The sequence below is a fragment of the Canis aureus genome, chromosome 11 (genome assembly GCF_053574225.1).
Source record: "Canis aureus isolate CA01 chromosome 11, VMU_Caureus_v.1.0, whole genome shotgun sequence".
Classification (NCBI taxonomy): Eukaryota; Metazoa; Chordata; class Mammalia; order Carnivora; family Canidae; genus Canis; species Canis aureus.
Window position 1 is genome coordinate 20,085,860 of NC_135621.1, and position 13,174 is coordinate 20,099,033.

Below are 13,174 nucleotides of genomic sequence, written 5' to 3' on the forward strand. Positions count from 1 at the left end.
ACCGTATGCTGTGTGGGGCTCAGCTGGGATTTTCTCTCAAGTTGTTATTTGATTTTCTCTGCTGGCATCCATGTCTTACTCTTGGACATACTCTTCATTTTGCTGGAGTCTATCTTCCAGCATTTTTTTTTTTAGAGACTTTGTGCGTAACTTGGTAAACTTGGATGTTTACTGACTGTGGAGACACCCTTATTTTGCTGTCTCACCAACGAGTTTCGTCATACAGGGAATTCTCGGTTCAATTCTTAGAATTTTGACAACCGCTTCCTTGCCGAGTGGCAATCAGACTCAGTGTGACCAAACAATATCCTTCTCCTTGGAAGCTTTTGGAGGTGGTCTCTTTATCCCTGGAATTTGGGAACGTCACTCTGACATGAATTTGTTCTTCTCTCCCGGGCATGCCTTGCCACCTGGGAAGCCATTCTCTGTCTCCAGGTGTGTGAAGAGGCTTCCTGGTTCTCATCTCCTCCTACTCGGGCTCTGGGTTGTAACCTGCTGGGGCGGGTGGGTGTGCCCCTGGCTGGCCCAAGGTCGAGGACACAGGGCTGCGCCTGGCTCCGTCGTCCTCCACCCCTGGGCGTCCTGGCAAGTCTGGCGTCAGATCAGCAGGCCTCTGTAAAGCAGGGGGGCACCTGCAGCTCCTGGCGCTGGTCCCCACATGCTTGGTGCCCCAGCGCCTGGCCAGCCCTGCCCTGGCCCAACGATGTATCTGCAGGGGCAGCAGCTTCGAGGGGAGCCTTGGCTGCCACCCTCGCCCACCCTCCAAGCCTTCACTTCTCATCCATCGGCTGGGTGCCGTGAGGCACAAGCGCCGTGGGCAGAGGGCTGGGGGGGCTCCCACCCGGGACACTCCAAGGGAGGCCTCCGCGGCACGGTCCCAGGCGGTGGACTCGGCTCTGCGTGCCCTGGTGAGGAGATGTCTCCCTGGGAGAACCCGGGGCGGAGGCGAGGGGCGGCTCCTGCAGCCGGGGGCCCCAGCCGTCCTCATGGACTCCGAGCCCGCGAAGCCTCCGGAAACCAGGGGACCAGCTCGGCTCCGCCCTAGACGCCCCGGAGTCACCTGCCCCGCGGCGCCTCCAGTCTGTGGCCTTGGTCCCCTGCCCTGTGTCCTGTCCCCTGCGGTTAGACCCCCTCCCGCTGGCGCCCCTCGGTCCTTGCCCTCTCTGGCCCCGCCCAGGGACCCCCGGCCTCAGTCCGGTCACCCCTCCCTCCTCCCTGGTGCCCCCTACGGTCACGTCCTCCCCTCCAGGCTCCAGGCTCCTGGCTCCACCCCGCCCCCAGGGTCCAGGCCCCTCCTCAGGGTCCCGTCCTCCCCCTCATCCAGGCCAGCCGCCCCCTCCCTGCCTGGCCCAGGGTCCCGTTCCTCCCTCAGGCCCCTACCTCCCCCCTCCGCGTCCTCTCCCTTGGCCCCCCTCAGCCCAGGGGTCCAGTCCTGCCCCCTCCGTCCCTTCGTCCCTCCGCCCCCTCCCCCTCTGTCCCCTGGCCCTCCCGTCCCCCCTCCGTCCCCCTCCTCCCCTTTCCCCTCCCCCCCTTCCCCGCCACTCCGCCCCCCGCGTCCCGGTCTTGTTTCCCTCCCTCCGTCCCCCCACTGCGACCCCTGGTCCCTCCCCGTCCGTCACCCCCTCCTCCGGCCCCCCTCCCCCTCCCCTCCGTCCCCCCTCCAGCCACGTTTCCCTCCATCCTCCCCGTCCCCTCTGTCCGCTCTGCCCAGGTCCTGTCCCTCTCCCGCCTCCGTCCCCTGGCCCCTCCCCTCCCCTCCCCTCCCCTCCCCTCCCCTCCCCCTCCCCCTCCTCTGCCGTCCTTCCGTCTCCCTCCGTCCCCGGCCCCTCCCTCCCCCCTCCCCCCGCCCTTCCGTCGCGGGCTCCTCCCCTCCTCCCCTCCCCTCCGGTTCTCCCGCTCCCCCTCCCCCTCCCCCTCCCCCCCGCCCCTCCGTCCCCGGCTCCGCCCCCCGCCCCGCCCCTCCCCGGCGGCGTGCGTCACGGCGGCGGCGGGCGGGGCGCGTCCGTCACGCAGGGCGCCGGGCGGAGCGCTCGCCGCATTGTTTGCTTCGCTGGGGAGCGAGCGCCGCGCCGGCCCGGGCGTCCGACCCCCGCGCCCCCGCCCGCCCGCGCCCGCCGCCCGCGCCCCCGCCCCGCCCGCCCCGGCGGCCGCCCCCGCACCCCGCGCCCGGAGAGCGGCCCGGGCCTGCGCGGCCGTTGGCGGGGGAGCCGCGGGCGCCATTAGCGCCGCCTGGGCCGCGCCGGCCTCCGCGCCCCCCGGGCTCCCGCGCCGCGGCCCCGACGGTGAGTGGGCGGGGGGGCGGCGGGCCGGGCCGGGCGGGGGCCGGGGGGGCCGGCGCCATGTTGGCGGCCGCGGCGGGAGGCGCATTGTCCGCGGGCGGCGGGGCGGGCGGGCGGGCGGGCGGCCCGGGGCGGCGGGGGGGGCCGGGGCCGGGGCCGGGCGGGGACCGGGGATCGGGGCGGGGGCGGGGGGCGGGGCCCGGGGGGCCCGGGGAGGCCGCGGAGCCGGCGGCCGCGGAGCCGAGCGGGTCGTTATGTAACAGGCCGCGCGTCTGCTTGGCCGCCCGGGAAGCTGCCCGCGCCCGGCGTCCCCGCGGCGGCAGGTGGGCGGCCCGCGGTGCTCGGCCCCCGCCCCCTCCGGCCCCCCCGCCTCCCCCTCCGCGCCGCCTCGGGGCTGCAGGGCGCCGCGGCCCGACCGAGTCCGCAGGCCCAGGAAGGCGCCACGCCCATCGGCTCCGCTTCCCTCGCCCGCAGACTTCACCCCTGCCTGGCGCCCGCACGCTGGGGGCGGCATTCAGTGCCCCGCGGGAGCGGACCGCCCTGGTCCCGCCGGCCGTCCTCGCGGGGAGACCTGCCGTGCCCCGTGCCGTGCCCCGTCCCACGCCCCGCAGCGCACGAGCCGGTGTGGAAGCGCGAGCAGGGCTTCCCGCCGACCACCGCCCGGTGTGGACGCGGCCCAGGGCTCGCAGCGTCCGCGGGTGTAGACAGGCCGAGGCGCGGGGCAGTGGCCGGTCCCCGCCGCGGTTCTGTTCTCAGGTTCTAGAGCTGCCGGACCGTTAAGCGTTTGATGAATTTCTTGTAGAAAGTGGTTCAGGAGCCCCTGGGAGCCCCAGGGAGGCGGTGGGTCCCAAAGGCTGCTCTTAGTTAGAGCGCTGGGTGCTGGGGCTGGAGGACACAATTACAGGTTTGCTCTGCACCTGGTGAGTAACCGGCGGCGGCTTCGGCCCCGTCTCAGTAATGACATGTCGGGTGGTCCCTGGGTGCTTCAGGGTCCTCCCTCGTAGGCTGCGGTGCGGACGCCCTCGGGGCTGTCACCCGGCCAGGGGGACACCCAGCTTCTTCACAAGGGACTGTGCCCCAGGGCTGGCCAAGTCATGGCTTTGCTGCCTGTTGCCAGGCTGTCCAGGGCTGAGCGGGCGCCTGGACACCCCGACAGGCCAGTGAGTTGGGTCTCAACAGGCCACGGTGTTTGCTGTGCTTGTGTTTACAGAGAATTCCTGTAAAATTTCAATATGAGACATGGATTTCTATTTGAGAAAAGGAAAAGGAAAACCTGAAGGCTCTGTGTTACATGCACCTATGGTGTGCTGGGGTTGCCTCCCAGGACTCCCCAGGCACCCTCTCAGGGCTTTTCCCTGAGACCAGCCGGGTGGCTGTGAGGCTGCACCCCCGTGCCAGGTTCCCGAGTCCTGGCCGGCCACGAAGCAGTGGGCCTGGGGCTCCAACTGGAACGTGCATCTTGCTTCCTCTCAGTACAGCATAGTGGTTTGGAGGGAGGAATCAGGTCCTCACTGCAGGCTCCCAACATGGCACGTTGCTCAGTCCAAAGTCAGGAGTTGTCACAGGAGGGACACTGAAAATAGGCTGTGTCCCTGAGCAAGCTGCTGGAGGACTGAGGAGCAAATTCTCAGAGACGTCTGTAGCCAGGACATCGGGCACCTGAGCCCCTGCCGGCAGCCCCGGGGCAGGGCCTTTGTTGGCAGCATGTGGTCCTCGGGTGGCCCTTCGTGTGGAGGGGGAGCAGAGATGCATCCATGGCACACTGCACATTTTGTCTGGGTGCACTTGACAAGGAGGAGGGCACGGCCCAGCACCACACTCCCAATGGCAGCTGAGAAGCGCCGCTGGGGGGAAGGGGCAGGTGGCCTGGGCTGTGGGGTTCCTGTGGCGGCCACTGCTGAGGCCCTCTGGAAGCTGCCTTGGGCTTCCTGGGGATGTAGATGGCCACCCGGGCCGACATGGGGCTCCTCTCTGTGGTCCTGGCATGGCCTAGAGGCCCTGTGGTTCGACACGGTGCGGAGGCCGTGCTCCAGGGGATGGACTGCTGTGGCCAGACTGCCAGGGCTCCCGACACCCTGGGGGGTTATGAGGCCGGGGCTGCAGGGGTGCTCCTGGGCCCAGCGGGGCGGGGGAGGGCTGATGAGGGGGAGTGCGGGTCAGGAGCGGGCAGCCAGCAAACATGCTCGCCTTGCTCTCGCGACCTCTGGGCCTGCTGGGGTCCAGCTCTGTGTGTGGACTTTGACTGGGCTCGGGTGGGGACCGCCACTCAGGAGGGTTGTTGCGGTCACCCGGGCGACCTGTTAGCTTGGTCCAAGGTGACCGGTGAGCCGGGGGAACCACAGAGCGGCCCAGAGAGGCTTGTGCCTATAAAGGCTGCTCCTGGCTACTTGTGTCCTTTGGTCCAGGCGGTCCCTGGAACACGAGAATGAGTCCTGCCATGGGTGGTTTTGGAAGCCTCAGAGCCCCGAGCTGGGAGTTTCGTTTTGATTTAGTTCAAGTCGGTTTGCGTCTTTGGTGGGTTTCCCGTGTCGGTCCTCTGCAGGGAGTTAACCTTCCGTGTGCCTCTGTTTCAGGGAGTCAGTACCAAATGAGGAGGAAAGGACGATGTCATCGCGGCGCTGCAGCGAGGCACCCTTCCTCCCCGTGCAGTACTAAGCACTCCCCCACGCGAGAGACCCTGACCTACGCGCAAGCCCAGAGGATGGTGGAGATCGAGATTGAGGGGCGCCTGCATAGGATCAGCATTTTCGATCCCCTGGAGATCATATTAGAGGATGACCTCACCGCTCAAGAACTGAGCGAGTGCAACAGCAATAAGGAGAACAGCGAGAGGCCGCCAGTGTGCTTACGAACTAAGCGCCACAAAAACAACAGAGTCAAAAAGAAACATGAAGCCCTCCCCAGTGCCCACGGCCCACTGGCGTCAGCCAGCGCGCTTCCCGAGCCCAAGGTGCGGATCGTGGAGTACAGCCCGCCCTCTGCCCCCAGGCGGCCCCCCGTGTACTACAAGTTCATCGAGAAGTCGGCCGAGGAGTTGGACAACGAGGTGGAGTATGACATGGACGAGGAGGACTACGCCTGGCTGGAGATCGTCAACGAGAAGCGGAAGGGCGACTGTGTCTCCGCCGTGTCCCAGAGCGTGTTTGAGTTCTTGATGGACCGCTTCGAGAAGGAGTCCTACTGCGAGAACCAGAAGCAGGGAGAGCAGCAGTCCCTGATCGACGAGGACGCCGTGTGCTGCATCTGCATGGACGGCGAGTGCCAGAACAGCAACGTGATCCTCTTCTGCGATATGTGCAACCTGGCCGTGCACCAGGAGTGCTACGGGGTGCCCTATATCCCCGAGGGCCAGTGGTTGTGCCGACACTGCCTGCAGTCCCGGGCGCGGCCTGCCGACTGTGTGCTCTGCCCCAACAAGGGAGGTGCCTTCAAAAAGACGGACGACGACCGCTGGGGCCACGTGGTGTGCGCCCTGTGGATCCCGGAGGTGGGCTTTGCCAACACGGTGTTCATCGAGCCCATCGACGGCGTGAGGAACATCCCCCCGGCCCGGTGGAAACTGACATGCTACCTCTGTAAGCAGAAGGGCGTGGGGGCCTGCATCCAGTGCCACAAGGCCAACTGCTATACCGCCTTCCACGTGACCTGCGCCCAGAAGGCCGGCCTCTACATGAAGATGGAGCCCGTGAAGGAGCTCACTGGAGGTGCCACCACCTTCTCCGTCAGGAAGACCGCTTACTGTGATGTCCACACGCCCCCAGGTTGTACACGGAGGCCCCTGAACATATACGGGGAGGTCGAAATGAAGAATGGCGTCTGTCGAAAGGACAGCTCCGTCAAAGCGGTCAGGTCCACGTCCAAGGTCAGGAAGAAAGCAAAAAAGGCCAAGAAGACCCTGAGTGAGCCCTGCGCGGCCCTTCCGCCTGTGTGCGCGCCCTACATCCCCCCTCAGAGGTACGTGCGTGCCAGCGAGGGATGGGTGAGCCCGGAGCCTTGGTTCCTTGGCTGACGGTCCCTCTCCCCTGAGCTGCCGGTCCCTCTCCCCTGAGCTGCCCGACTGCAGGGTTCGGGTCCCAGGCCCTAGCGCCGCAGGTGTGGACAGGAATAGCTGCCGTTCCTCTTCGCTCTGCTCTCCCACCGGCTTTGGGAACCTTGTGGTATTTTAAAAATGATTTCTTGTGAAGAGGAAGGTGAGAGATGGTGGAGATCAGTGGGGCTGACGGGAGCTTCTGGAGGGAGGTCCGGTCTCCTTCCTGTCGGTGACGGCCTCTCTGGGTTTCCCGACCCTTTCCTTTGTGGCACGAACGTCATGTAGGGCTGTCCGTGTAGGGTCCTCCAGCTTGGAGCCGTGTGCGGGGTGCGGTGGGTGTCCCCCGTGGTTGGGGACGGGGGAGACCACAGCAGTCCGGGTGGCCTCCACGGGGTCGGGGGTTCTGCAGCAGGGCTAGTGGGTGTCCTGTGATGGGGGGGCGGCCTGCGGGGCTGGGGTGGGGTCCGGCCATGCCCGGCCCTGACCCCTGCGCCCCAGCTGTGTCTGCTCTTGTTCCTGACCTTGTGTCGTCTCTGCCTCCCCCGCTCGTGACTGACTTGCTCTTTGTATTTTGTTGGGAACGTGAGGCGAGTGACCTGGTGATGTCAGAGCCTGCGTGTGGGAGAGCACACCACTCGCTCCTTCAGACACTTGCTGAGCCTTGGGGACGGCGTGCACTTGGCGTGGGGCGTGGGGCTGTCAGACGGCTGCAGGAGGCGGCGGGTGGGGGTGGGCACGGGCGCGTGCTCCTGAGGGCGGCTTGCCACCACCTGCTGCCGGATGCACGACCTGTTTGTCTCACAAACCGCTGTGTGACAGGCTGCGGGGTACGCTGGTCGCTGGGCAGTGGACATCCTCGTAGCGTATCGGGCGGTGGCTCCCGGTTCTGGCTCCCCACGGGTCTGAGCGAGGGATTCCTGCCTCAGCACGCTGCGACTCAACAGCCAGGTTTGGTGTCTGCGGGTCCTGGGTCGTGTTGAGCTCCCCAGTCCGGTTGTAAGACATTCTGAGCTGTCCTCCAGAGCCGGTACTACCGTCTCTTAAGAATTAGAAGTGGGGGGCCCAGGGCTGCGCAGGTGACCCGTCTGCCTTCGGCTCAGGGCGTGATCTCAGGGTCCTGGGATCGAGCCCCGGCTCGGGGGCTCTGCTCAGCGCGGAGTCTGCTGCTCTCCCTCTTCCCCTCCCACCTCGTGCACGGTTTTTCTGTAAAGTAAATACATCTTTAAAAAATAAAAGAAATAGAAGTATGACTTTTCCCAAAATGACATTTTCTAGAGCGTGTGCAGTCACTCTAGAGTCAGTAAGTTCAGAAGCGAGTAAGAGTGCTCACCCCTCGTACCCAGAAGGAAGCGCTGCCAATGCCAAGGGGTCTCTTTGCCGTCAGTCAGCTAGACTTTTTCAATGTTAGTTTCTCTTGCATTTCTACCTGTGGGGCAGAAAGTACGAGATTTGCATCAAGAGCTTCTGTTGAAGACCCCTAAAAATTTGAGCTTTCCTGTAATTGAGAGAAATGAAAGGAAAAAAAAAACGTGGCCTAACAAATTGAGAAGCCCGAAGGAGCGTACTTGCCTCTGTGTGAGCAGCGCCATGTGGTTAGGAGCCCCTGGCAGGGTGCTGGTGGGAGGCTGCATGGGGGCTGGGCGGGGGCTGGCAGGGGTTGGCGGGGGCTGCGGCCCTTCGCAGGACAGGGCGTCTCCAGCCAGGACCGTGGGCCCTCAGGTCTCCACTGAGCAGGCCTGATGGAAGAGAAGACCCCGGCTTTGGGCCCAAGTGTTTCTAAGCAAGGAGATGCGGCCAAACCGCATACCGAAAGTCGAGAGGCCCATGTTTGGTTTTCCTTTCCTTAAATTAGGAGGATGCTGTTACTTCACTTTAGAGTAGAGGGCAGTGGTGTGCAGGGTCAGTGTGTGGAGACCTTGATGTCCGGGCCACAGCCCCACCCTTGGAGGGGCCTCAAGCCACCCTCAGCCGGCAGGCGACCCACTGTCGACCACCCTGTAGGCTGCAGGGCAGGTGCCGGGGGGCCTGGGCATGCCAGCTGCTACTCTTAGGGTCCTGACGCTGAGGCCTGGGTGTGGCTGGTCCGGCCACCCTGCTCCTGGGGAGGGTGGCGGGCTGGGGCGGGGCGCTCCTGCCCGGGAGGGTCCTGCCCGTGGGGTGACGGTGGTGTACCCGTTCTTGTCTGTCCCGTCTCCATCACTTGGATTTCCTTCCTGACACCCTGGCCTGCGCCTGGCCTCTGAGCGTTCCCAAAGCGAGATGTGCGGGTTGTGCTCGTGCCGGTTGTGCTCGTTACAAAGACTCAGGACACTTGGGAGGTGGGACCTAAACCCCCAGTCTCAGCATGACGCTGGACACCATGAGCATGTCCGTTCAGTGATTATGCACGTGTGTACAGAAAATAACTTTTTAGTTGCATATTTTTGTTTTCCATGGTATTTATATAAAAAGTTTCAGAATGGAAAACTAGAGGCAAACCTAGGTGCTTACCAAATAGTAGGATTTTTTAAAGAAAAGCAGCGTTACAGGAACACCCCCAGGGCCCCATTGGCCCACCCTCAGCAGCCACCTGGTGAGTTGGGGTGGGGCCCTCCGGTCCACACCCTGGTGTTAACGCACCGGGTGACTGGTCTCTGCTGGTCTGTGCTGGTTTACGCGTTGACCTTGAAGACAGTGCTGTCATGTGTGGCCTCTCCTGATGTTGCCGTGGGTCTGGAGGTGGGTGGCTCGCATCGCAGGGGTGCCTCCCGGGTGCAGCCTGGGGCAGGGGCGCCGCTGGAGGTGGTCCTGTGCTCATCGCAGATGCGTGTCCTCCCCTCCACGTCTAGGCTCGTGTGTATGACTGTGACAGTCTTGAGGTTTGGGCCCTTGGGCCGCCCCCCAGCGGTCCCTGCAGCTGGTCGCCTGTGCCCCTTCCTTCCCTTGTTCTCCTTTTGTGCGGCAGCGCGTTCCTGTGGGGAGCCCGTAGGAATCCCCTGGTGTTCTGGTCGCCGTCCTGTCCTGGGTGGCATGTGCTCCCTGGGGCCTGTCCGCGGCCATCCTGCCGCTGCCCCGTGTTTCCTGTAGCAGCCCGCACCCTCCGGCCTGGTGACCCCGGCCTTCCGGTGCTCCCCCCATCCCCCCCCCGTCCCCCCATGAGCCATTTCTCGCGGTGGCCGTGTCCCCATGGGCAGCCTGGACTCTGCTGCATGGTGTCGTGTAGACATGCCTCGTGCCCTGCTGGCGTGGCTCACGTCCTGCCACAGCTCGTGGCGTCCTCCTAAGACACGGAGCATGTACGTAGTTAGCTTTTCTTCATCTGTAGAGGCCCAGGGTTTTTCTTAGACCGCTGCCGTGCGTTGTCATCATCGGTCACCTCCGCGGGTGGAGTGGCCGGAGGGGATGGTATGGCGGCTGACTGTCACCGGCGCTGGGGCGCTGCAGGCCAGGCCTCCGGCACCGGCTCCCCGCGGGGTGGCCTTGTTTGTGGTTGGTGCCTGTCCTAGTCCCTTGGGCCTTCACGTCCTGAAGGCCCCAGGATGTTCTAGAAGGTGGCCCTCCCAGTCTGTGGCCGGCCGTCTCCCCATCCTCAGTGCTGTCCTGTCTCTGGGTTTGCGGGCCGTGTGGGCCTGCGTGCAGAGGGTCCGTCCCTGGGGCCGACCACCCTTCCCCGAAATGTCGCAGTGCGCATGCCGGCCTTGGTCACTTGGTGACCCTGTCCCTCGGCCCGTGGCTTCAGTCCCTTGGGGACGAGTTTCTCACGAGGGATGAGCACAATGTGGGTTTCAGCGTGGCTGTGCTTTCTCTCGTCCCCTACAGGCAGTCTGCTCTCCCTGGGGTCCGCGAGCACCGCGCAGCCCCTGCCCGTCCCCGAGGGGCGGCCCTGCTCCCCTCCACGTGGAGCCCCGCCTCCCCCACACTCACTGATGTGGAGTCCCTTGTCAGGTTTTCTGACAGCCCTCCTTGGGAATTTGGAAATCCCTTGGTGCCTGCAGACAGGTTTGGAGGCCACCTGTATACTCACTACAGGTCCTCTGCGAACCCCGCGTAGCCGAGAGCGTGTCCCCTTACTGACGTCTTCGTGTGGCTCAGTGACGTCCTGCACTCTCCTCCCCCAGGAACGCTGTGCACGTCCTGTCCTGAGCTTTGCCCATCACCCCGTTGGCCCTTCTCTGTGGAGCAGGGACAGGATGGGGCCTCTCTGGCCCCGCTTGGGGTGAGTTGAGGTCGTGGTTAACCGGTGGCTTTTTTCCACGTCTCTGGAGAGACAACCACATCCCGCTCTCTTTCCCGTTGTCCGTGGGCTCTGTCTGGACCTTGTCACCCCGGCCCCCCCTTTGCCTCCCTGGGACAGACCCCCTTGCTCATCAGGGCAAGTGCAGTCGCTCTACACCCAGAAGGACTCGGTTTGTCAGGTATGTTTGCAAGTGAGTTTGGTGTTTCCCTTGTGTGGCTGCCGCCCCTGCCTCCTCGGATGGGACACCTGCTGTCCCTGCTGGTGGCAGGACGTGGCCTGGTCTTCCAGGCCAACCTCTTCCGAAAAACTGTCTTTTTCCTTTCCTTTTGGGGGTGGGAGGAAAATTTTAAAAGACTATGGATTCTCTTCCTAAAACCCTTGCTGTGAACGTATTGAGGTTTCATTTGTGCTTCACAAGTGAGTTTTGGGAACTTGTGTTTTTCTCTGGGTTGGCTTCCTGTCTCTGCTTTTGTGATTCTCATTTTTAACGGATTCTGGTTCATTTGTCCCTCCGCCCTGGTGTGTCTATCCCCTGCTTTCTCAGGCAGGGCCCTCCAGAGCTGGCTCACGGGCTCTTGCAGAGCCGGGGGTGGGGGGAAGGGCTCCTCTGTCAACACTTGATCGTGTCTTCCCATTTCTACTTCCTTAGCTTTTGCTTGCGTCTCTGCCCAGCTTCCTCGAGGTGTCCTTGACCGCGTTGTCGGGAGGGGGACAGCGAGCTGATGTGAAACTTGTGTGATTGTGGGTGTTGGGCCCGCCGGCCTGCCTGCCGTGGCGCAGCACAGAGGTGGCGGTCCGTGGCCGGTGTCCCGTGGCCGGCGTCCCGACCTCCCTCAGGGGTCTTCGCGTGTTACCCCTCAGCCTTTCTCCTTTCTATGGTATTTTTGACAAAACCTGCCAAAATAATTTTGAAAAGCAGTGTGGCGCCTCCTGCGTTAAAGTTTTGAGTTCAAGTCCAGCATTCTTCACCTGAGATCAAATAGCTGAAAGGTGTCATTTCTGGAATATTCGGAGGAGGCTCATCATTCCTGAAAGTGAATTCAGTGGAGTCGGGCAGTGTGCCTCTGCGTCTTCCCCCGCATCCTGGGGCCGGCCGCCGTCCCGCCAGTCGCTGGGCCTCCCCTGTCATGTCTCCATGATCTGGTGGGGCCACTGAGGCCACCATGCTCTGGTGGCACGAAGCCGCTTCCCTGCAAGGGGTGTGTGCTGGGCGCGTCCCTCCAGGAAACGGGCCTTCGTGAATGTGGCGGCGTCGGAAATGGATGTACTGCTTTCCTGGCGCTGCCCCAGCATCTGTGGACGCCACTCTGCATCCTCATCCCATACGTAAATAGGTTGTGTAAAAGCAGTTTTATTGGAGCAAGGTACTCAGTTTAAAGAACTTTGTTCAGGTTATATGCCAGAATCGCAAGTTGATGTTTTATTGACTGATCTTCTGTTGGGTCCTCCCTCAGTTTCTTCAGAAGCCAGGTTATATTCCATCTGAAGGCACCTTGTGTGTGAGACATATTCAGAAAGACCTGAGAAAACCAAACTTTTAACCTTTTTGTATACCCATGCCAAATCCTGTATTTTTTAAAAAAATACTTAAAAGGGCATTTGGGTGGCACAGTTGAGCATCTAACTCTTGATTTCGGCTCAGGTCATGATTTCAGGGTCGTGGGATTGAGGCCCCCGGGGGCCTCTCCCTGCTCAGTGGAGCGTCCCTCGCTCTGTCCCTCCCCATCTGCACGCGTGTGTTCTCTCTCCCTCTCCTCCTCTGTCCCCCGCCCCCCCCAATGAATCTTTAAAAAATTCTTAAAATGCAAAAGTAGAAAGACTCTTAAATGCATGGCAGTGGGGTGAACACCCCTGTTAGGCTCTGTACTCGAGAGACGGGACCTGGCCAGCCCTTCTGCCCCTGGGCCTGCCTCTGTCCTGATCTGCGCGGGACTCACCTTATTACCCACTTTCTGAACACCGCGGGGTGCCGTGCCTTTACAGTCACACGAGTCCTGTGTCCCCTCTTACAAGGGTCCCTTTTGGACTCTCTCCCTTTGGAGTTGAATGTTGAGGGACCCGGATCCGCATCCTGCTGCGAGTCCCCTGGGCCCCCGTCCCTTGGCTGGCCCGTGTGCTAGCATTCCTCTGCCCTCACCTGCTGTTGGTTGTCGGGCCGGGGTCTGGGTGGGTGCAGGGTTAATGTGGGTGCACTCAGTGCCAGCCCTGCTGCTTCCCAGGAGGTGCTGTGCATCCTAGGAGGCGCGTGGTGGGTGCCTGGGCGCTCTGTGCCCACCCATCAGCTCAGAATGCAGGCTTTCAGTGAATACCCCAGGACACCTTGAAATGCACTTTCATCAACGCCTTGCTGCTCAGGTCTGCAAGCTGTTCATGGTTCAGAGATCCTGTCTCAGAGGAGATGGTGGCTTGTTTCATGAGGTTCAAAATCTTTATTTATAAGCCCATTGTCAGCGTTTCCTTAAACCTTCACATCGTTAAGAAATACTTTTATTTATGTTGCCTCGTTTCACTGTCGAAGTGGCTGAGCGTGTACTTGTGTAAGAGCACGTGTGTGCAGAGGTGGGGATCTGCACACCGCGCGCATTCAGGTTCATGCACCGTATGGCACCTGAGTCACGCCTCAGTCGGGAATCGCACCATAAGCACCTG

The 13,174-nt window shown here is 62.7% G+C and overlaps 1 protein-coding gene across 8 annotated transcripts in view; it reads left to right on the forward strand.

Annotated features, from left to right (window-relative positions):
- The first annotated feature begins 413 nt into the window (after window positions 1–413).
- Window positions 414–13,174, forward strand: part of BRD1 (bromodomain containing 1) — a 36,197-nt gene continuing 23,436 nt past the window's right edge. For 3 of the 8 annotated variants that reach the window (XR_013388920.1, XR_013388921.1, XM_077914061.1), the window contains exons 1-2: window positions 414–435; window positions 4,853–6,233. Coding sequence is in view for 5 of the 8 variants with exons in the window: in XM_077914061.1 (XP_077770187.1) it covers window positions 4,867–6,233 (1,367 nt within the window). In the remaining 3 variants the exon portion in view is untranslated. Of the gene's footprint in view, window positions 436–2,155; window positions 2,283–3,069; window positions 3,200–4,852; window positions 6,234–13,174 lie in introns of those variants that run through there. The other 5 variants (XM_077914058.1, XM_077914060.1, XR_013388919.1 and 2 more) reach the window with 4 other exon arrangements.